This window comes from Macrobrachium nipponense, chromosome 47 (genome assembly GCF_015104395.2).
Source record: "Macrobrachium nipponense isolate FS-2020 chromosome 47, ASM1510439v2, whole genome shotgun sequence".
Taxonomy (NCBI): Eukaryota; Metazoa; Arthropoda; class Malacostraca; order Decapoda; family Palaemonidae; genus Macrobrachium; species Macrobrachium nipponense.
In genome coordinates, this window is record NC_087222.1 from 24622589 (window position 1) to 24645222 (window position 22634).

At 41.8% G+C, this 22634-nt stretch overlaps 1 protein-coding gene across 1 annotated transcript; it reads right to left on the reverse strand.

Moving 5' to 3' along the window:
• Positions 1 to 2190: 2190 nt before the first annotated feature.
• LOC135204477 (large ribosomal subunit protein mL45-like) lies at positions 2191 to 9354 on the reverse strand. The gene is made up of 3 exons (XM_064234655.1): positions 9113 to 9354; positions 4368 to 4566; positions 2191 to 2542 (listed from the first exon to the last, which is right to left on the reverse strand). The coding sequence occupies exons 1-3, from the start codon at positions 9337 to 9339 to the stop codon at positions 2267 to 2269; spliced, it is 702 nt and encodes a 233-aa protein (XP_064090725.1). The 5' UTR covers positions 9340 to 9354; the 3' UTR covers positions 2191 to 2266.
• Positions 9355 to 22634: the final 13280 nt, after the last annotated feature.

Consider the following 22634-nt stretch of genomic DNA (forward strand, 5'->3'; position numbering starts at 1 on the left):
ACAATATCTCTTGATATATTTTTCAAGCTTCAAAGCATTGCCTTTGGTTGGTATTGCCAATAATAGGACTTGTGTGAACTTTCAAAATTGGACTTTTGATCTAAAACCATTTCTACTGACAATAAACAACCCTAGGGAACAGTCTTTCCTAAAACAATTTTATTTTAATTTACATTTTTTCTTAGAATTATTTTTTATCTGCATTTATTATTACCTTGTTACTTTCAAATTGAATGGCGTAATATTCTTAGGAAGTTTGAAATTCAAGTTGGTGGTCCCTTTTGTGGGCTTGTTCCATATGAACAGGGTCCAATTTCTGAATGAATAATAATAATATTCTATTTGCATATATTAGCTGCTGCTCGTAAGCATTTCCCTACGATGTGAAACATTTTTTATTAATGCCCACTACTATCACAAACGGCTCCCAAAAGTAGTGTCATATAGGAGTGACTTTATCCCATCTCTTGTGATCAACTTTCAACCAGCAACATAAATCGTTTCAGTTTTTGAAACAAAAATAAAGATTTGGAAACAAATATTTCAAGTTTTATCAGAATCTTCAACATTTTCAACTCAGAATCACTAAATTATTTATTGAATTTTTAAACGTGGCTGCTGTTAAGGTCTTGCTTTTATTCTGTCCCATTTCAACATATTTTAAATAGGCAGCCCCCGGGTTACGACGGGGGTTACGTTCTTGAGACGTGTCGTAAGCCAGAACATCGTCAAAAATCATAAGAAGAAAACCTTACTTTTAATGCTTTGGGTGCATTCAAAACTATGTAAACTGCATTCATCATGAAAAAAAAAAAAAAAAAAAAAACCAATATTGATTATTTTGCAGTTTTGCCGTCATATTTCTGTGTGCCAGATGAGCATTGTAGGCATCATAACCCTGGAAATCATTTCTGATGAATATAATTGAAAAGCGCCTTGACCTCAGAACTTCGTAAGCCAAACTAGTCGTAACCCGGGGACTGCCTGTACTTTGGGTCTTTGTATTCATTTCAACATCAGAATAGTGTAGTTCAGTCCATGTACTTTTGACAGGGCCATCTTGCTCATAAAGCAACCAAAATCTGTTGAATATTAGTTTTGACTCTGACCATATGTGAGAATTTTCAGATGTTCTTTTGACCATATTTGAGAACTCTTCTCAGAAGTTATTTAAATATTATTTGAAGTTTCTCGATGTGTTCCACTGTTTGAGTACATACATCTCTTATATATCACTTTTTGTATGACCTACGTCAATATATATAGACCTTTCAGTTTGACCTATGTCAAAGGTCATTCAGTTCTGCATGTGTTTCACTTTCATTGAACAACATAGCAGAAGAAATAGGTCATTTACCAGATGCCCTTCAATACTTTTCATCGATTTATTTTTTAAATTTAAAAAACCAGATGCCCTTCAATACTTTTCATAATTTATTTTTTAAATTTAAAAAGCCAAAAATGATGTTTATGTAACTAGGACAAATGGGTAAGTATTTCATTTTTGCCGATACTTGTTTTTTGCAGGCATTGTAAGTAACATTTTCAGCCTATTTCATGTATAAAGTATTAATTTTTAGCCTTTTCAGAAAATGTCTAAAGCCATATTTTTTTTATATAACATCCTTTAGAGACAATTTTGTCTGAAAAAATAGCAAAGACAAAGACTATTTGGTTTAACTTGGCTGTTTGCTACACATTACAGTGGACTCCCCCATTCGCGTTCTCCAGATTCGCGGATTTCTCTCGGGAACGTTTCCCTGCATTATTCCGCGGAACATTCGCGCATTTGCGATATTTTCTATGATAAATATCCACAAATTCCTGGTTTTTTGATAAATTTCATCATAAACTATTAAAAAAACCAAGTATGAACATTTTTAGTGGGTTTTTCCTTTTTCTTGAGTTTTAACTAAAAAAAATAGGCTGCTTTTGAGCATTTTTATAGGGTTCCAAACATTCGCGGGTTCTAACTATTCACAGGGGGCGTCTGGTACGCATCCCCTGCAAATACAGGGTGACCACTGTATATCCATTTTACAATTTAAGAATAATAATCCACAGCTTGTGAAAAGTATAAACCATTTTCCTGTTTAAGTAAAACAGGAATTCCGTATTGTTGAGACATAATTTGCATATTTGCAATATCAAAGAACAAAATAATCCATGACTTGTGAAAAGCATAACCCATTTTCCTTTAAACTTTTTAAAACTTTATTTACAAAACGAACAATTCCTCATCACTATTTCTAACTATATTTTAAAATTAACTAGAAGCTGCAGCCACAGTTTCTTTTGCATCTTCCTTTGTAACAACAGCTTCTTCCTCTTCAACAGGTTCCACCTCAACATCATCCATCCTATACGTCCTGCGAATGGGCTGTCTAGGGGGCATCCAATCCGGAACGATCTTGTCGTGGATCCTCCAGGTTCCGTAGGTGTTGGCCACGTGCTTTTCGAACACCACGTATTCCAGGACGTCTCTGGCGACGACTTCTGAGCCCTGGATGAGTCGGCCGAACCGGTCGTAAACTGCCAGAGTCTGCAAAGAGTATCACAAGGTTAATCAACGAATGTTTTGTAGTGTGACTGCTGAGGAGCGTGAACATTTTATCATTGAGATTGAGGACCAAGTTATTTACATTTTAAATAAATGGAGGGTCCCGGGGATTGGTGGGATGTTGCACAGGACCGTGGTCATTGGAAGCGTTCTTATGCGTTTAAAATCAAGATAGTTTTAATCTACATAAACCATGGTATTGACAGTTTTAAATCATTTAAAACTTTTTTTACATCAAAGGTGCTTCAAGTCACTAAATAGCATTAAATAAAATTTAAAGTCGGAACTACTTGATTACAAATTTTCATGTACATAATCTTTCTGAGTTAAGACTAACAGATCTGGTTTTGACTTTCACTTGTCACCTCTTAAATCAAAACAGTGTTGATTTTAGTTTTTATTTACATAACCCTTCCAACAGGTTAAGATTTCACTTTACAAGAAGAATAATGATGAAAATAAATAAGGCTTTGTTAGAATGTATATTAATTTTGATACAGCTGCTGTAACAAATAGTCTCCTAGAATATCATAATTCATGTGAATATTTATTTAACTTAAGAGTATTTAATTATTCACTTTACAACAATATTTTGTAATGCAAAATGTTTATTCCTAAGAAAATCATTTTTGATATATGTATTGCTCAAACTTTACCTATCTGTAACAAATTCTTATTATTATTATTAATTCATGTGATTATACTATATAGTGAATATGTTATAGTGTGTTTCATGTGCTAACAATGGTTTTTTTTTTTAACCCTGGCAGGAATGTTGGTTCAACAGTGAATCTTAAACTATGCCACCAGTGACTCCATACATCATAGACTACTAATTGAAGTTTATTTCTGCAGTTATTGACGTGGAGGGCGAAACATTTGGACAAGAGATTCCGGCTTGAAGGCACTACTATAGTACTCATGAACTAAAGTTCAGTAGCCAGGCAAACGGGTCTTTGTCAGGAAGTGTTTACCAAAAACAGAGGTGCTTCTAATTAGAAGGAGCAGACAACAAATCTACCAAGGTTGTGTACTAGGAGGTCCAAATTATAGACTGGTGTAAACACACAAGAAAAATTTAATGTATATTCCATTTAAATTTTAGGCATTTTGTAGATAAATAATTAGTTACTTCAAAAAATGCCTTTTATTTATGTATAGTAAGTTTATGCTCTTTCTATACTTTCTATAAAGTAAAGAACTTAAATAACTCAATTCTTTTCCTTGCACCAAAGGAACTGCTCTGGAAGTAATTCGGCTTATAAATTCTGAGGTTACCTGTTGTGCTTTATTTTGTATTTGTTTCTTCTCAATATTCACCTTTCGTTTCAGTTAGCTATCTTAGTTTGTTCTTGGTCTTAGATATATCCTTTTATTTCTTCTTATGATCATCATCATCGTTGTGTGCTCCCTGATTCTAAATCAGTCCTCCTGCTAGGAACACACTGTTGATGACAGAAGTCCTCAAAAGACTTGGAAAGGTTTATTACATGGTTGTCAGTTCTATTAGCTGCTGTTGTACTACTCCAACTTTTCTCTTCCATTATCACACCTCTGCTTAATGTCTACCGACTTGTTCAGTGCATCTACAGGTGCTGCTGTTCTTCGAAGTCTTTCAAGGCCAATTCTTTCGGCTGAGGTCTGGTTAAATCATACAGGTCCAGATGTACAATAAAGTTCCTGTAGCTCGCTTGGGTATCCATCCACATATGCTGACTTGGACTTCTGAATGCACGTCTCCTTATACTAATCCACTTTAGTGTAGATTTAAACTTACTGTAATGATTCAAGACCTTCCCAAACACACCTGTTTCGTATGGAATCGGACGGTGACTTGAGCGAAAATGTTTTCCTTCGTTATAATGTCTGTTGTGCGTGCGTGGACCACTGTTGGGGGCTCTATCGAACGAATGAACTGCCACCTCAGGGTACGATTCTTCCTCTCGTTGATCACCAGAGGGTATGCTCGTTCAGTCACCAATTCGTGGAGCTTGTCTTCGTCAAAGCTGTCGGAAAAATAAAAGTATTGGCAATATGGATTTTTAATATTTATATGGCACTGGACTGAAAAAATTAAACTAAATGACTGGCACTGATTGAAAATGGTACACAAATCTAGTAAAACTGTTGCAGTTACTCATTCTAAATTGAAAAATAACTGAACCAATTGTAATTTTCCAGTATTCATTCTAAATGGAAAGCTATTTGAACTACACTGAATTGAAAAGAAAATGGTACTAAAACAATAAAAGTTTTGCAGTAAAATTCTACATTAAAATATAAATGAATTGCATAGATTTGAAAAAAATACAAAGCAGTTTGCAGTATTTGGTCTAAATAGGAAAATAATTGAACCACACTGAATTGAAAAACAGAATGGTACCAAATTAGCGTAGCACTTTTGTAGTATTCATTCTAAATTGATACTTTAATAATGTAAACTAAATAATACTGGCATTAAATAGCAAACAATATACCGTATATTTCGGCGTATAAGTCGACCGTTAAGATAAGTCGCACCCCCCTATTCTGAGTAAATTTCTATGATTTTAATTTATATCGGGTATATTAGTCGACCTATAAAAATGTGAGGCCAACCATACGCTCAAAATAAGCAGCAGGTAAAACGTATCATATATAAATAACCTGAATGTTATTACGGTACCTATGTTGCTCTACTTACCATATGAAATACAGGTAATATACTCGGTATATTAACAAATCTGTGTAACATATAAAAGATGAATACCTGCCAATATGATTAGAAATCACGAAACGAAAGATACTTACTCGAGTGTAATGTAAACAAACGAAGCGCTAACTAACGCTGCACTAACAGCCTACGTATATATGTTATGTACAAACTGCCACTCAAGTTACGTTTGATGAATTGTTTAATTGAAGTGACGATGGCTCAAGTAATTTTGAAGGATTTTAAATACATATTTACCATTAAATACAATTTTTTTTATTTTATTTTATGTGATAAATAAAGATGTCATACCATAAATGTTTTTGAACAATACCCCGGTAAATACAAAACTGTCAGAGTGAACGCATCCTTCTCAACAAATGACTACGCAATGTTTACACTTGCTGTGCGATTGGGGTTTCTTCGTTACTTTGATTTTCTTCATTTTATTTACGGTAATGGATGGTCTAATGTATTATTATTGTCGTATTACAGTGTGAAATGTTTTTTAATACTGGTATTTACATACATAGTTACTTCAACAAGGCTGCCATTATTATTAGCCAACTGTAAAGCCTGGATTCCTGTACCAATATGCCAAAATAATAAAGAGTCACTTTTTGTTACCGTTAGATAAGTCGACCCTCTAATTTTGGCATGATTTTTTGGGGCTAAAGGGTCGACTTATACGAGAAATATACGGTAGGTGAAAAAAAAATTAGTAGTAGTTCTGTAGTAGTAACCAAGTTCTCTTAAGTTCAATTTTGTATCGAAACCTGTTTATTAATTCTTTACAGCTCTTTAAAATTACTTTTATACAAAATCATATAAGGCTGGTTCAAAATCCCTATTAGAGTCAAAGATAGAAGTTACATTCCAAATTGTATATTAATATTTATTTACATAGCACAGAATACCACACATGTACATGACATATCTATGAAGTTGCATAGAATACAAACATATGTTACTCAATGAAAGTAAACTTCCTCAACTGTAATAGTACACAGTCCTCAAAACACCCTGGTATAATATGCATTACCTGTTGCTTCTAAAGCTTAAAATACACAATGAAACAAGGTTCCCAATTCGTCCAAGAAAACTTTAAGCTATTATGACAAGGCATTGTATTACACAATGTATAGATCCAAGCATTGTACCAGCCAGTGGACAAAGCCTGGTATGAGAAAATGCTTTAAAAATAATTTACACCACAATATTAAACAAAAAAAACCTCTGGATTCCCTAAATAATTGCTGTTAAGCTTTCACCCACCAGGAGACAAAAATAAGACACCTTGCTTGCTTGATATTCATGCAAGAAAGCATCTGAATCAAAAAGGCCTCAGAAATATGATTCTTGCTAATGACAGAAGCTCAGGATAGTCATCAAAACACACAAAAGTATTTGCTAAACCTAACATGACTAAAATATTTCTGGTAGACATCTTTAGTTGAATTTTAACAGTCGAGAACAATGAAGCATAATCCTTCGAAGGGATATTTAGAAATATACCCAGATTCTATGCAGCATATCACTTTCACTATAAAGTACAAGACAGACCAATATACTATACTAACAGGAAGGACCCAACAGATATGTCTTTTTAAGACAACAAAAATACTCTGTAAAAAATGCTGACCTCTGAAAAATAGAGAGAAATGGAACCGGGAACCAATTAAAAGTTGTGGAGGTGAATCTAAACTTTATCATCCGAAAGGTTTCAGATATTTAAGACCTGAATTTTCCAAAGAAGGATAAAACCAATGATTTGTTTTTTTAAAAAGTCCTCCATTATGAGCCAAAGTCCACAAAACTGAGTAATACAGCAAACTGAGTAATACAATCTCTCAAACCTTGACATTTATGTCAGAGACATTATGTCTCAATATCAACTAAAATTCCTCGTGAGCCATGACCAAAAAACACAAGAGAACACAATGAAATGTACATTGGAACTGGGACACAAAATTCAAGCCAAGCAATGGGACCTATAAGGTTATTTAGCACTGAATAATGTTGAAACAATTATTGTTAGGAGAGGATTAAGGAAAGTACAACCAAAATAAGGAAAGGTTGCAGTTACGGGATTGTAAGGCCACTGCAGAGAACTTACATTAAGTAATTTCTACAGCGACCTGCATTAGGAACTACTGATGGCAACTCACCCTCCCTGCAGGGAGAGTTTTTTTGCTCAGACAAACTACACAGTACCAAGAAATATATGATTAAGGATAGACTGGCTCCTGAAGGGTTATAAAACTAAGTAAATGTACAATATAGTTGATCCAAAGTCATGGAATCTTAAGCCAAAGGGAACAAAGCAAAGGCTGATTATGACATCACAAAAATTGATTCTGAATTTGACCTTCGACACCTAGCAAAGTCCAGACAGGTGTTGCAATCATCCTTAAAGTCATGTCTGCACCTCTCTAGATCCACGATTGCCTTTTGAAAACTCTGAAGAGATTAGGAAACCGAATTCAGTCTACCTTTTTGTACCAACATCTGATAACCAACAATTACTTTTTGTGTATAGTCTTCAAAAATGCCAGTTACAAGCCAGCGTTTGGCACAAATCCAAAATCGAATGAACCACACGACCTCCATTCTCAAAGCTATGCAAATTAGAACCATTACTTACTCAACCACAGCCTTGTGTGTATAAGAAAATGTATATCTTTTCATACAAACACCTAACAACTAACAACCAAGTGACTTTTGCTACAGCCGTCAAAAATGCCATGAGTTACAAGCCTGGATTTGGAACAAATCCAAAATAATATGAACCAAAAGCCTGCATTTTAAAATGATTATTATTCAGGAAATGAAACATTCATATGGGACAAGCCAACCAAAGGGGCCACTGACTTGAAATTCAAGCTTCCAAAGAATATGTTGTTCTTTAGGAAGTACGACGAGGTAAATGGAAATACAAATTTACTGTACCTTCGCTTGAACTTCAGTCAGTAAAGGCAGTACAAATGACCTAAAACAGGTTGCATTGATTTTATCACTGTTAAAAATAAATGAGGCCTTATGAACAATACCTAACTTTTGTGCTGCATTTTCTGAAACTTTCAGAAGTTTCTCAAAAGTTATGAACAACACCAAACTTTCATGCTGCATTTTCTTTAACATTCATTAGAGGTTTCTCAAAAGTTATATGCGAGTCTAAGGTTACAACTAGAATAGTTAAAGCTTCAGATTCATTCAGCAAAGTTCCATCCACCTGAAGCGGAGGGTGGGGTGGGAAAATCTGTACGAGTCTGTAATCATTAGTGGTTTCATTTTACTGGAACTCGACCTCATACTAGACTACACCATTCCCTGATCCAGTCCATATCCAAATTGAGGCTGAGGGCAGCTTCGTTTGTAAAGAATGGAGACTTTACTACACCCACAAGTGTTGCATCATCAGTACTATACTGAACAATTTTGTTTTCCAGGCCAACAACCATGTCACTTGTATAAATGAAAAATAACAGTGGACCAAAAAAACTGCCCTGTGGAACTCCATACACAATAGGTCTTGGTTCACTAAAGATCTCATCCACAGCAACAAGCTGCTGCCTGCCAGTAAGGAAATCTTGAAGTAATCCTGAAACATATCCACCCACTCCAAGATTCTAAAGTTTATAAACAAGTGCCTTGTGATTTACCAAATCGAAAGCAGCACTAAAATCTATCTGAATTACTCTTGGCTCAAATCCTTATCAAGGTTCCCTTGCAAATGGCATGTCAAGTCTAAAAGAGCATCGCAGGTACCTAGCTGCTTCCTGTATGCATACTGACTATCAAGCTAACAATCCTTTAGATTCAACATATTTATATAGTGGTTATATAGTCTAATTACTTACTCGACTAGAGCCTTGTGTGTATCGATGTATATCTGCATCGCCTCATTGACAAATACCTTGGTGTCAAAATCGTCGTCGAACTGCCTGATCTTCCGAACAGCCATCATGGATTTGCCTTTCTTCTCCAGGAACTGGAACCGCTGCTTAGCGCCCTGTAAAGTAATAAAAGTTGTCAGATCTATCAATACATAGTGTATTTCTACATCAACAAGGGGAATATGTTTCATGTTTCACGTTATATGAATCTTCAATTTAAGTCAACATTGAATGACACGTCTTGAGATACAGCATAATCTTTTTTAAGGTAATTGTAATTGCTTGGTAAGTTATCTCTTTCAATATAGAATGCAATTCTACATAAGTGGAATAAGTTTTATGTTTTACAATCTTCATTTTGACCAACTGAATGAGAAATCTTGAGGTGAATATAAAGAAATTGCTTGCTAGTTACCCATCTTTTCAATATATAGAAAGTGTAACACTACATCAGCAAGTAGAAGGTTTTACATTATATGAATCTTCATTTTAACCCAACACTGAATGACAACTCCTAATGAGGACCATATTCTTTGGAAGCTTGAATTTCAAGTCGATAAACCCTGTGGGATTGTTCCATGTGAACCAGGTTAATCTTCTGAATAATATATTATAATATTAATAACTGGGATGATCTCTAAAGAAACTACTAGAGTCTGAAACACTTTTAGTTTATAAGAACAATTTGAAAACACTATCCTACATAAGGATTTGACTAATTTCTGAACTAAAACGCTGTTGGCCAACCTCAAATGGTCATGAATTTCAAGTAAAAAGAGTCTGGGTTAACTACTTAATGAAAACATGGACATTTACACACATCAAACTTCTCCTGGGGAAAGCAATCATACCACCTCTTAATATAATACTGAAAGTACTAATGAGGACTATAAAATTTCCCTCTCAACTCAAGTGTAGTTCTGAATGAAAACACACACACTAGACTGAAAACATACCACTCTAAAATCAAACTGACGAGTCAATTTAAACTTCTAGTACAATATTATAGACAGTTCAACAAAATAAATATAGTAGTACAATGCTATTTATAAAAAATTAAAAATAAAGACTCAAAGGCTGATATACTATCATTAGAAATAAGATCTGGGTAATGTCTGACCAGCACTCTTGAGAGTATTGCTAAAGCAATACTTCAGTCACCTTCTGCAGAACACTTCTTTTGGATGCAACACAAGGACACCATTTTATGGTTGAGGAATAAGTAGATATATAGGATATTTTTCTCAAGATGAGACAGGTTCGGTGATGATGATGAAGGTTTGCAGTCTTCAGTGCACCAATTACACCCCTGGTCTGACAAGTCGAATACGAGCACAGTATAAAAATGACAGTATGAAGTTTTAACTCTGGAATGGAATTGGAATAAACTTTAGGCCAAAGGCTAAGCACTTGGACTTAAGTGGTCATTCAATGCTGAAAAAAAAATAAGGAGAGTAAAGAAAGTTCAAAACAAAAGGAGGAAAACCTCACAGTTACACTATGACTATGAAACAATTGATTAGGAAAGGGTTGAACGGAAGTTAGAGAAAGATATGAACGAGGTACAGTAAAAAGTAATGAATAAGGTTTGCAGCTAGGGACCGAAGGAACACTGCAAAGAACCTTTCGCAAGGTACAATGAACGCACTAACCTCCTATGGAGCATACAGAGTATGGTGACAAGGCAAGCATAACCGAAATGGCTGTGGCAAGAGACAAAACTTAAGAAGAAACTATAGACTCTGAAACTTTGTAGAACAAGAACTAATAAAAATACCTAACTCCTCCTACAAACACAATACACCAAGAAGTTCAGATGCCCATTCTACCTCACGTTCGCAAGCAAATGCCTTTGTGAAGAACGAAGGTTTGTATTTATGTAGGAACAAAAGCATAATTACCTTCGTACGACTACCCTAAAGGATTCTACTAACCTCCTTCGGATATCATAGACTTTTCCCGTCCCGGTCGCCTTACGGGCGGGAATGGATATGGTTTTCAAACTGTCGCTGAAAGTCGAAGCTATGAGAACTGGCTCATCCATCCAGGGTCTGATGGGCTGATTCCCTTCTCTCGCATCCTGGAAACTGAGGTAAATGAATGAAGTTTAGTGGCTACAATTTTTCCTCTATAAAACTGTTGGTATAAAGGGTAGATTTACCTCGTTAACTTTTTTGGGGAGTCTTCAAATGGGACAAGTTATAAACAACTCTTATATCCTTATACAGTGGACCCACCGTTATTCGCGTTCTCTAGGATTCACGGACTCACACATTCCGCGGATTTCTCTCGGAACTTTCCCTGCATTATTCGCGGAAAAACTTCGCGCAGGTTCGCGGTATTTTTTCTATAGAAATATCCACAAATTCCTGGTTTTTGTTATCAATTTCATCATAAAATGCACTTCTTTGTGATAGAACTATTAAAAAAAACCAAGTATGAAAATTTTTTAGTGGTTTTTCATAAGTTTTAACTGACAAAATAGGCTTTTTTGTTGTAGCGTTTTTATTAGGGGTTCCAAACATTCGCGGATTCTAACTAATCGCGGGGGGGTCTGGTACGCATCCCCCGCGAATACGAGGGGACCACTGTATGCCAAAAAGATGTGCATTCATTCTCTAATGACCACTTCTAAAAATCATACCCACTTTCATCAACCTTGTTGAACCAGTCACAAAATGTCTACAACTTCAATCATTCAAGAAGAAAACTGATCCCACTACATGCTAACAATCGTGTACCTTTATAACTAAAAATTTCATCAAAACGTCAATATTAATGAAACTTGTGTGTTCCTGAATAAAATTCAGGCAAATGTTCTTTACCAGGTTTTCCACAGAACTCTGTCAGTCTGTAGCAATGGGTTACTTGAGGCCTTAATCCAAATACATACCTTAGCTCCTCACTTCGTCAGGTGTCATATCATTAACATCCCTTTTCATTGAGGTCTGGTAACTCGACTTTGATGACCTGTAGAGAAGATTGGGCAATTAAAACTTCCACTTCGTTAACTTGAAAGAATACATTTTCCTTTTCCAATTCAACTCTTGTCATTACGTTCACTTACAAGAACATACCAAACAAACACTAGTTCATCTTCATTAAATTATAGAAACTCACTGTTAAGCAGAGACAACAATGAAATTGCATGCAGACGTGTACGTACAGTTTCAAATGCTGACAAGGGCACAAAGTTGTCCATCCAACTTAACAAGCTACTACTCTCTCAAGGACCTTACCTTCAATGCTCTGTCCTTCCTAAATTTCTGATTGTAATGCTTCTTGTTTAAAGTTCCTAATTGGTGGGATGGGCTTTTGGGGTTGGGTTTTTTGGTTGTAAGAGTAGTTACGATGCTGCCCAGAAATGCGCCGTGCCCCTGAATGGAAAGTGAACACAAGTTAAACAAAATATAGTTGCCTCTCTGCCTTATCAAAAAGTGAATATATACTTTGCCCCACATACCTTGAGATAAAATCAAAGTTTTCGTTATGCCTGTAGTTTTTTGTAGAATTTGGTCTACCAAAGAGCTTTACAGCTTGACATCATTCTCATCATTAAAGCAAACTCTCTGTGGGAATATCTATTGAAAGCCTTACAAGAGTCTTTAAAATACGTGACGAAACATGAAAATTACCGCTTTACGAAATCTACTGCTATCATACCTCGGCCTAACCAAGTCAAAATATAGTCATCCAGTTCACATAAGCTTCAAATAAACTCAGGAATAATAACAAGTCAATTGTTAGCAATTTCTAACGTGTAAAGAATTAAAATCAAAGTAACACTGAAGATTCTGTTAAGTATACACTTACACAAGGACGAAGTGAAATGATTAAAAGTAACTAATTAAGCAAAATAAAGTAAAGGGACTTGAGTAAAGATTTTATAGAGCAAGCAAAGGGTCATGTTTAAGTATATTGTAATTAAACAACTGAGATTTTTTATACAACATGTTAAGTATATTGTAACTTACACAAATGAGATGTATACAACAAAGTATAAAGGTATTTAAGTAGAGCTTCGATAAAGCAAGACGACGATCCTATCAAGTATAAACGCTCAAACATTTGAGCACAATAAAGTGAAGGGATTATTTAAGCATTTTAATAACACAATTTTTGGAAGTAAATTGTATTTTTCCTAACTATACAGACCAAAGGTCCTCTACATAAGGAATAACTATTCAGCGTCAGCTGGACTGGTCGTAAAATTTCTAACAAGGTAGTTCGGTAGTAACTGCTTGTCCGATGGTCGGGAGTCCCGCCCGACTGGAGGTAAACATATCACTTGGCATTAGGCCAGAACAGATGAGTGGGGTGGCATGAGGTGGACTATATATAAAGGACCTCAGGTGTGTAGTTAGGAAAAATACAATTTACTTCCAAAAATTGTGATTTGTTCCGACTGTAATACAAACCTCGGTCCTTTACATAATAAAGACACTCTTATTGGTGGGTGGAATCCGAGTCTTGTGAACAGACTGGTGTCGCCCAACCTCGTTCCCCTCCCTCCCTGGTCGTAAGAGCAAAAGGGAGGGAACCTAGCCTCTGCCCAACTGATCGGAGTGTGCACCCTGCAAGTTCAGTGGTCAGACCTCTGGACCATTCAAAAAAGGGAGGCAAGCGTACTTTTTATGAATAGCAAGCAAGAACTAGTCCTACACAAGAGCCAAAATATAAAGTATTAGGTTTGTCTCTCACTTGTGTCCGCTTCCCCCCCTTGTTAGGGAGGGATGGATAAACGCTTCTATCCCTAGTGAAAGGGACAGAATGGAGCTCGGTTACGTAGGCTTACCTGCATAGTCATCCTGTCCAGTGTGGTGACGACCCGCTACCCTACTGCTCGCAAGGAGAGGGAAGAAAAAGAGGAGGAAGAGAAGCCAGTCACACTCTCATTCACTCTCCATTCATGTAGTCTCACAAGGATGAGATGACTACCTGTCCAGTAAAAGGAGGCTGGGTAAGCTACACAACTTGTTGAGCAGCCACCACGGGTCCCAAGAAAAAAAAAAAGTGTCCAAGGACGTGTTGGGCAATATCCCAAGGTATGGAGGAGGTGGTGAAGGTGGTCTGGTTGGCCAAAACCCTGCCTTCAGTACCTGTGCCACGGACATGTTTTTCTTGCAGAATGCAAGGGTGGACCCCAATGCCTCTGACTTCGTGGGCTCTCGACAAAGGGGTCGGTTCACTCCTGTCCAAGTCGTTATGCCTTCCCGGAGTTGTATGCCTTTCGGATTACCCTCACGAAGCCCAGAAAGAAATAGTGTTCTTGGACGCTTCTTTCTTGGTAAACCCCAGGTGCTAACGAAGAGGCGTCGACACTCGGGCCTGAGGTGTCGAGTTTTCTTCAAAATAGCGACCGTAGCACCCTCACAGGACAAAGCAGCATCACATCCACATCATTGTTGGTGAAGTCTTTTCAGGGAGGGGATGGTGAGGGACTCGAATCTGGGGTGGCAGGGAACCGAAGGGTTTCTGAGTCTTCACTATGAAGTCCGGGACGAAATCGAGCGTAACGGATCCCTATCCCTCGCGTTCAACATCGAATGAAAGACCGTAGCGTTCTCCTACTCTCTTCGTCGATGGCCAGGCCCAGCAGAAAGACGGTCTTGAGGGTCAGATACCTGTCTGACGACTCTCTGAGCGGCTTGAAGGGGTCTTCGAGTCAAACTCCTAAGGACGAGAGTCACATCCCACCCCAGGGGCTTGAGTTACCTGGGTGGGCAAGACCTCTTCGAAGCTCCTCATTAGGGGTGATATTTCCATGGGAGGAGGAAATGTCGACTCCTCGCAGTTTAAGACTAGGGAGGGCAGCTCTGTACCCTTTAACTGCGAGATGGAGAGAAGCTTCTTTCGGCGAAGAAAGACGAGGAAATCTGCTACCTGCTGAAGAGTGGCTCTTTGCGGAGAGAGGACCCCGTCTACGCACCAACCACAGAAGACGGACCACTTTCCCTGGTATACTACTGCAGAGGACTGGCTGAGGTACCCAGCCACCTCTGTTGCTAGTCAACAAGAAAAGCCTCTCACTCCAAGAGATGGTGGGATAACCGCCAGCCGTGAATACGCAGGGAGTGAACTGCTTGGTGTACCATTCTACGTGGGCGGCTGCACAGCAGGTTGTGCCAGGGGGAATCTCTCGCAGTGCCTCTGAGAGAAGACCCAGCAGGTCCAAGCAGGTCCAAGGACTGAGCCAGAATCGTAGGCTCTCGTGGCCGGAAGGACCGTGAGGAGCGCGTTCCTCACGGTCAGCCCTGCTTGCCTCGCTCCTCCCGGTGTAGCTAGAGGAGGTTGAAGGGACAGGTGAGGTAGACCTGACGCCCCTACCCTGCCTACCAGCGGAGCCGGTGGGCTGGGAGGACTGTAGGCGATCGCCAACCCGCGGTGGCGATCGAGCTGCAGGTCTGGATCTGCGGTCTCCGTGTGGAGAAGCGCTGGACCGACAACGGTAGCATCAGTCTCGTACGTCAGGAGAACTGCCACCAGTCGTGCGAGCCCGTCGGTCCCGGCGGGAGCGACGGTCAGGTGACTGGTAGTTTTCCATTGACAGCAGTGAGAGCGAGCCCCATCCTCACCCGACGCACCACGGGACCTCATGACCGGGGGACCTCTTCCTAGCCTCAACACATGGACTGTCTGGTGGGACCATCACGTCAACCCTGGGCCAGGGGATAGTCACGAGAGCAATCGCCGGCCTGGCGAGTCACCTGAGTGACTCTTGCCAGTCTTCTGCTCCGTGCCTGGGTCCTGATGGTGAGCAGGGTCAATGGTCTGGGCACCAGTGACCGTTACACTCTGTGACTTTCGCGAGCGAGCGGCCGAGACTGTTCTGGGCGAAGGTGGAACTTCTGGAGCCGGACCAGGGCAGAGGTACAGCAGGTAGCTGGTACCCCTATGGTCCCTGTCTCCTTCTTCCCTGGGGAAGGAGAGACAGCAGAAGACCCACCTGTCCCCACTGGAGCAGGACAAGACCCTTTGAAGTCTCTGTGCAAGACTTCGTAGGGGGGAGCGTGGCCACCTTCTTTCCTGGCTGTGGGGCCTTGGGGTTGGAAATCAAAAGGGGAAGAGGCGGCAGAAGACAACGATGGAGAAGACGACGACACCTTCCTCTCTTTTCCTGGACTACTTCTTCGCCAACTTCCTCGGACAACCGACAGGTCTCCATCCAGGATGGAGCTGGGGCAGTTGAAGTAGTAACACGGCCCAACTGCACCTGTCCGGAGGAACCTGCGGAAGGAGCAGCACAACACGGGCAGGAACGGAGACAAACAGGAACAGCCACAGGAACCGGTTGGGGGCAGTCAAGCGGGAGCTCTTCAGCACTCAAAAGTCAGGGGACAGGCGAGGACAGCAAAACCCAGCGGCGAGGAACCATCTCCTTCTGCGGCACAAAAGTCAGCGGGGCTTTGTACAGCGGCTGAAGGGGTCACCGAAGTCCACATGCTGCGTGTACACCAGGTGCGGCGGTCTGCATACCCTGGTGTTGATAGAGTGTGGTGGTCATTGTCACCGGCCCATGAGTCACTGTGGCCACAGCCAGATGTTGTAACAGCCCTGGATACTGGGAGTGCCCGGAAGACTCAACGAGCACCATACCTGCTGAAGGTCTCCATCCCCCCGTGGAGGCAGACAAACCTGGGGGAAGCAAACAAGGGTTAATGGGGTGGGGGTGGGGGTGGGGGGGAGGGGTTCTTCTTCGCTCAGAGGGGAAAGATCCCACTCTGAACAGACCGAAGACCGTGAGTACAACTCCAGGTCGGGGTGTCGCACTCCTTCCTCTGCGCTCGACAGATCAAACGAAGAGGCAGAACGGGACACATCACCTGAGGGGAGAGAGCCCATAAGCGGGAGCTGGTAGGAGGGAGAAGGAAGAACAACGTGTCACGTCAACAGAGGTTTTGAGGGAGAGCTTTCTGACGACATCTTGGCGACTTTACGTTTTCGGTCTTCTTCTCATAAAGCTCCCACTGCTTTTCCTCCTACCAGGAGATACAAAAATCACAAGGTACGCCCGAGGAGCATTCACGCCCTAGGCACCATGTACACAAAAAATGAGGGTAGAACATTGGATTGTATTTACGTACTTAGAAATAGGGTAAAACACCGGCTTGGACTGGCCCAACTCACCGACTATCACGCTGGCCACCCTCCGAAAAAGTACTTTTTTAACGCGTCCTGACACCCGGAGATGGTGAGAGACCAGCTAAAGACCTCTAGTCTCCTTTCGAAGAAGTATTTTCTCCAAAGTTAGAAATTAGGGCCATATTTAAGATTTAAACAGAGGGTAATGAAAAGGGTGGCCAACACAGTGCAAACCTTCACCAAAATGCTTTCGAAATTTTTTACTTATAATTCGAAAAATAGGAGATTGACGCCCATCTCGATTTGTTTACAGAGTCGCTTGTGTCAATAAACATGTTATTGTTATAATACAATTAAGTTTGTTCATACTTACCTGGCAGATATATATATAGTTGTGTATTCTCCGAAGTCCGACAGAAGTTTCAAAACTCGCGGGCACACGCAGTGGGCGGCCAGGTGGTAGTACCCATTCCCGCCGCTGGGAGCGGATATCAGGAACCATTCCCATTTTCTATTCATATTTTTAATCAGTGCCACTGTCTCCTGAGTGGGGGAAAAAAAGGGGGTGGAAGCACTTAATTATATATACCTGCCAGTAAGTATGAACAAACTTAATTGTATTTATAACAATAACATTTTGTTCATGAAAACTTATACCAGGGGGGGGTGGGGGGCAGATATATATATAGCTGAAATCCCACCTTTGGACCTTTGGATGGGTGGGAAGAGACAGAAATAGGATTTGTAGGAAACTTAAATAATAGATGATATACACCTTGGTTCCTCACCTGTTAGCAAAGTAGACTCTGTGATTACTGTCACTTCAGCCTGCTTGTGCTTAATCTGGAGTTGCCAGCCAGGTGGAGGACCTGTAGTGTTGGTGCGCTCTGGATGCTACTGTCAACGGGGACGTGACCTCAATGTGACAAGAGCATAGAGCCATACAAAATGAGGGCACAACGAAGCAACTGACCCACCACCTGACCAACTACCAAGACCCCCTGAACCCAACTAAGCTAAGAGATGGGAGGTCTTCACCAAAGCCTCACCACAACCAAAAAAACACAACAACTAAAACACTAACCTAAACTAACTAATGGATGGGAGAGAGCTACCTTCAGCCCCCAAGACTGTGTCTGCAGAAACGTATGGCCCAAGAGAACAACAGTCCTCGTATATCGTTCTCACATCTCTCAAGTAGTGTGAGGCGAATACTGAATTGCTCCTCCAAAAGGTGGCGTCAAGGATGTCCTTGATCGACATGTTCCTTTGGAAGCAAGCGATTGGTTGCACAGCTCTGACCTCGTGAGCTTTCACTCGCAAGAGGGCTCAAATCGATCTGTGTGGAAGGACGATGAGCCTCTTTAATGACGTCCCTCAGAAAGAACGCCAAGGCGTTCTTGGATAATGGTATATCGGGTCGTTTAAAACACCGAACACCAGAGAATTATCTGAGGGACCTCGTAACTTCTTTATCTTGTGGACAAATAAAACTTAGAGCCCTGACAGGGCACAGGACTCTCTCAGGTTCTTGGCCCACAAGGCTTGTCATACCTTGATTTCAAAGCTCCTTGGCCAAGGGTTCGACGGGTTTTCATTCTTTGTAAGAAAGTGGGACTCAAAGAGCAGACAGCATTGTCCCCCTTTGAAGCCCACTCTCTTACAAATGGCCTGAATTTCGCTAACTCTCTCGGCACCAAGCCCAGCAGTTGGGAAAAGAGCCTTCTTCGTCAAGTTCCTAAGACGCTTCATGTAGAGGTTTCGAAAGGACTCGACATTAACAGTCTAAGGACTAAATCCAAGTTCCAAGAAGAGGCCTCGCCTGAGGTTATCTTGGATGTCTCAAATGATCTCAGAAGATCGTGAAGATCCCTGTTATCAGACAGGTCTAGTCCTCTGTGTCGGAAGACTGCCGACAGCATACTCTTATATCCCTTGATGGTCGGGACAGCCAGCTTCGGTACATTTCTTAAAAATAGCAGGAAATCGGCTATCTGCTCACAGAGGTAGTGGAAGAGGAAATTCCCTCCTTTCTACACCATGCCCTGAATGAAGCCACTCGACTGGTAAACAGCTCTCGAGGACGTTCTCCTAGCATTGGCGATCGCCTTTGCGCTGCTTTAGAAAAACCTCTCGCTCTGGCCCAACTTTTCGATAGTCTGAACGCAGTCAGACCCAGAGCGGAGAGGTTTCGGTGATATCTTGCGAAGTGGGGCTGTCGAGTAGATCTTTCCTCCAGGGCAATTGTCCTCGGAAAGGTCTATGATGAAGACATTACCTCCGTGAAACCATTCCTTCGCGGGCCACATCGGGGCGATCAGGGTCACCTCGTCCCTCCGATGCCGCGAACTTCCTTACTACTTCCCCATGATCTGAATGGCGGGAAGGCATACAAGTCCAGGTTCGTCCAGTCCCAGAGCAGAGCGTCTATCGCGACTGCCTCCCGGATCCAGCACAGGGGGACAAATAAAGAGGCAACCTCTTTGTTCTCGACGTCGCAAATAGGTCGCTAACGGACACCCCACAGTCTCCAGAGCTCTCGACAGACGTTCCTGGTGCAACGTCCATTCCGTCGGCAGGATCTGATCTTGTCGGCTGAGAAGGGTTCTGCTCTGACGTCTGGGACTCCTGCGACAAAAATCTCGTCAGGATCCTTATCCGTCTCGCATCTGCCCACAGCAGAAATCTCCCTCGCTAAATAAAAAAAGAGGACGGGAGTGTGTACCTCCCTGCTTCTTTAGGTACGCAAGGCTGTGGTGTTGTCCGAGTTGACTTGGACTACTTTCTCTGCAACCTTTTGTTGGAAGAACTGTAGCGCAGAAAAACCGCCGCTAGTTCCTTTACATTGATGTGCCAGGACACCTGTTCCCCCCTTCCAGGTGCCGACACTTCCTCCCCTCCCAGTGTTTGCTCCCCATCCCGACACCGAGGCGTCGGAAAACAACACTAGGGTCTGGGCTCAGAAGCTTTTTGGGAGGGAAACCAACCCCTCTCGAAACTTCCGAGTCTAACCACCATCTTAGATGGTTCTTCACCGATTTGGTGATGAAAAAGGGTCGCATTCAGATCCTCTCTGACTCTCCATTCGTCTGCTAAGAAAAAAACTGGAGAGGTCGTGAGGTGTAGTCTTCCCAGGGAAACAAAAACTTTTCCAGCGAGGAAAATGGTTCCCCCAGCAGACTCATCCACTCCTCGCCGAGCAAGCTTCCTTCCCCAGGAAGGCCAAAAACGAAAACTCTCTCTAAGCCTTGCAGCTGTCGCCTTCCTGGGACGGAACGCTCGAAAAGCCACTGAATCCATCTGAATCCCCAGATACACGATGGACTGTGTTGGGGGTCAGATGCGACTTTCGAGGTTGACCAGAAGTCCCAGGGACTTCGCCAAGGCCAACTGAAGTGAAGGTCCTTCAGACACCTTTTCTTCTGCGATGCTCTGATCAGCCAATCGTCGAGATACAGGGCACACTCTATTCCTGCAGAATGTAACCATCTCGCTACGTTTTTTTCATGATCATGGTAAATACCATCGGAGCCGTGGCTTAAACCGAAACAAAGAGCTCGGAATTGCCAAACTTTGTCCCTTAGCATAAACCTCAGAAACTTCCTTGAAAGAGGGTGGATAGGCACGTGAAAGTATGCGTCCTGTAGTCCAGGATACCATCCGTCGTTCGGCTTAAGGCTCCTAGAACCGACTGAGGTGTTTCCATCTTGAATTTTTTTTCTTTTCTACGAAAAGATTCAGGCTGCTTACGTCCAAGACTGGACGCCACCCCAACGACTGCTTTGGTACCAGGAAAAGTCTGTTTGTAATATCCTGGTGACCCCCAGGTCTAAGACCTGCTCCACCGCTTCTTTTCATGATCATTTGATCCAAAAGATCTAAAAAGAACCTGATGTTTCTCCCCCGTTGATACGACGGGGAAAGATCTCTGGAGTCGTAGAAGAGGAGGAGGGTCTACAAAGGGGATCTTTGTACCCCTGTTCCACTATCTTGAGGACCACCACGCATCTGTATCTCTCTCTCTCCACGCCCCCGCAAAGAACTTTAGCCTGGCTCTGACCGGCATCTGAAGGACTTTCTTCTCACTTAGAGGATTTAGGTTTGAAGCACCTCTTTCCTCTTGCAAGCCTCTCTCCCTCGAGGAGCAGCTCTCGAGGGAGGAGCGCTACGAAACAAGGGTTTAACCTTCCTAGGGGAGGTCATCCAGACGACGACGTGGTATTTTTTGGGACTGCGGGACGTCTTTTGAAGACTGCCGCCAAGAGGTCCTGGGTAGCCTTCTCTTGTAGGCTCACTGCCAGGTCCCTTACCATAGCCTTGGGGGAAGAGATGGCTCGAAAGAGGTGCAAAGAGAAGCTCTGCTTTCTGCGATGCAGAAACAGACCTCGCTGTAAAATTGCAGAAAAGTGCTCTCTTCTTGAGGAAAGCAGTGCCGAAATAGAACACTAACTCTTCCGAACCATCCCTGACGGCCTTGTCCATGCATGACAACACATTGGGACAGCTCCCCCAGACTCAAAGAATCAGGACTCCTAGATTGAAGATCCCAGACTCCCTAGGCACCAAGTCTAGGAAGTTAAAGACTCCAGAGTCTTTAACAGACCTTTCATGTGATGGTCGATCTCCGTTGGTGTCTGAAATCTTAGCGGACGATAAAAAGGGATCTCTTCGGGCGTCTACCAGACTAGCAAAGTCCCCCTTGGGAAGACGACGGGATCTTAACTCCTACTTCAGCTTTGGTCTCATACCAAATGCCGCCTTTCCCACTGAGTCTTGAAGGAGGAAGGGCGAAAGTCGACTTGCCCTGAATCCTTCCGACGTTCCATCCAATCCTGCAACTTCTTTTGAAACGCTCTCTTAGTGGGACAAGGAAGTCTTCATCTCCACCACTTGCGAAACCTTGCACGACTTCGAAGACGAAAACTGAGAGGGTAGACTTAGGAGCTGCAGGCTTGGGAACTTCTCACCAAACGAGAAACGTAAAAGACGAACCAGCACCTTGTAGTCGAAAGGAAACCGACGAAACTGACGGTATGTTCCTTCCACTGAGTCCGCGAACTACTAAGCTCTCCTTCTCCCAAAGAGGCAAAGGAGATTGAACCTCTGGGAGGGACGAGTGCGCCCAACGGGTTCTATAAGCCTTCAACAAAGGCTTTCGAGGATGACTAATCTCAGCCCTCTTCAAAGCGACCGACCTTCTGTCGATCTTTAGAGCTCGAAACCACGAAGAGCGTCCTGACCGCGCTGCGCGTCAAGAGAGGTTACTCTTAGTCTCTCTCGAGGAGCGTCCTTACGTTTCACGCTCAAAGCGTCCAGCTTTTCGCTTTCAAAAGCGTCCTTCTGAGCGCTCTTGAAAGCCTTTCTCCACAGCAAAACGTCAGCAAAACATCCCGACGAGCGTCTT

Bases quoted from the DNA above. Each gene is read 5' to 3' on its own strand.
- LOC135204477 (XM_064234655.1), bottom strand. From the start codon at position 9,339: ATGAAACATATTCCCCTTGTTGATGTAGAAATACACTATGTATTGATA. The intron at 4,567-9,112 runs GTAAGTAATTAG...TTTTTCCGACAG, and splicing joins ACACACAAGGCTCTAGTCGA to CTTTGACGAAGACAAGCTCC. The intron at 2,543-4,367 runs GTGTGTTTGGGA...TACTCTTTGCAG, and splicing joins TCCGATTCCATACGAAACAG to ACTCTGGCAGTTTACGACCG.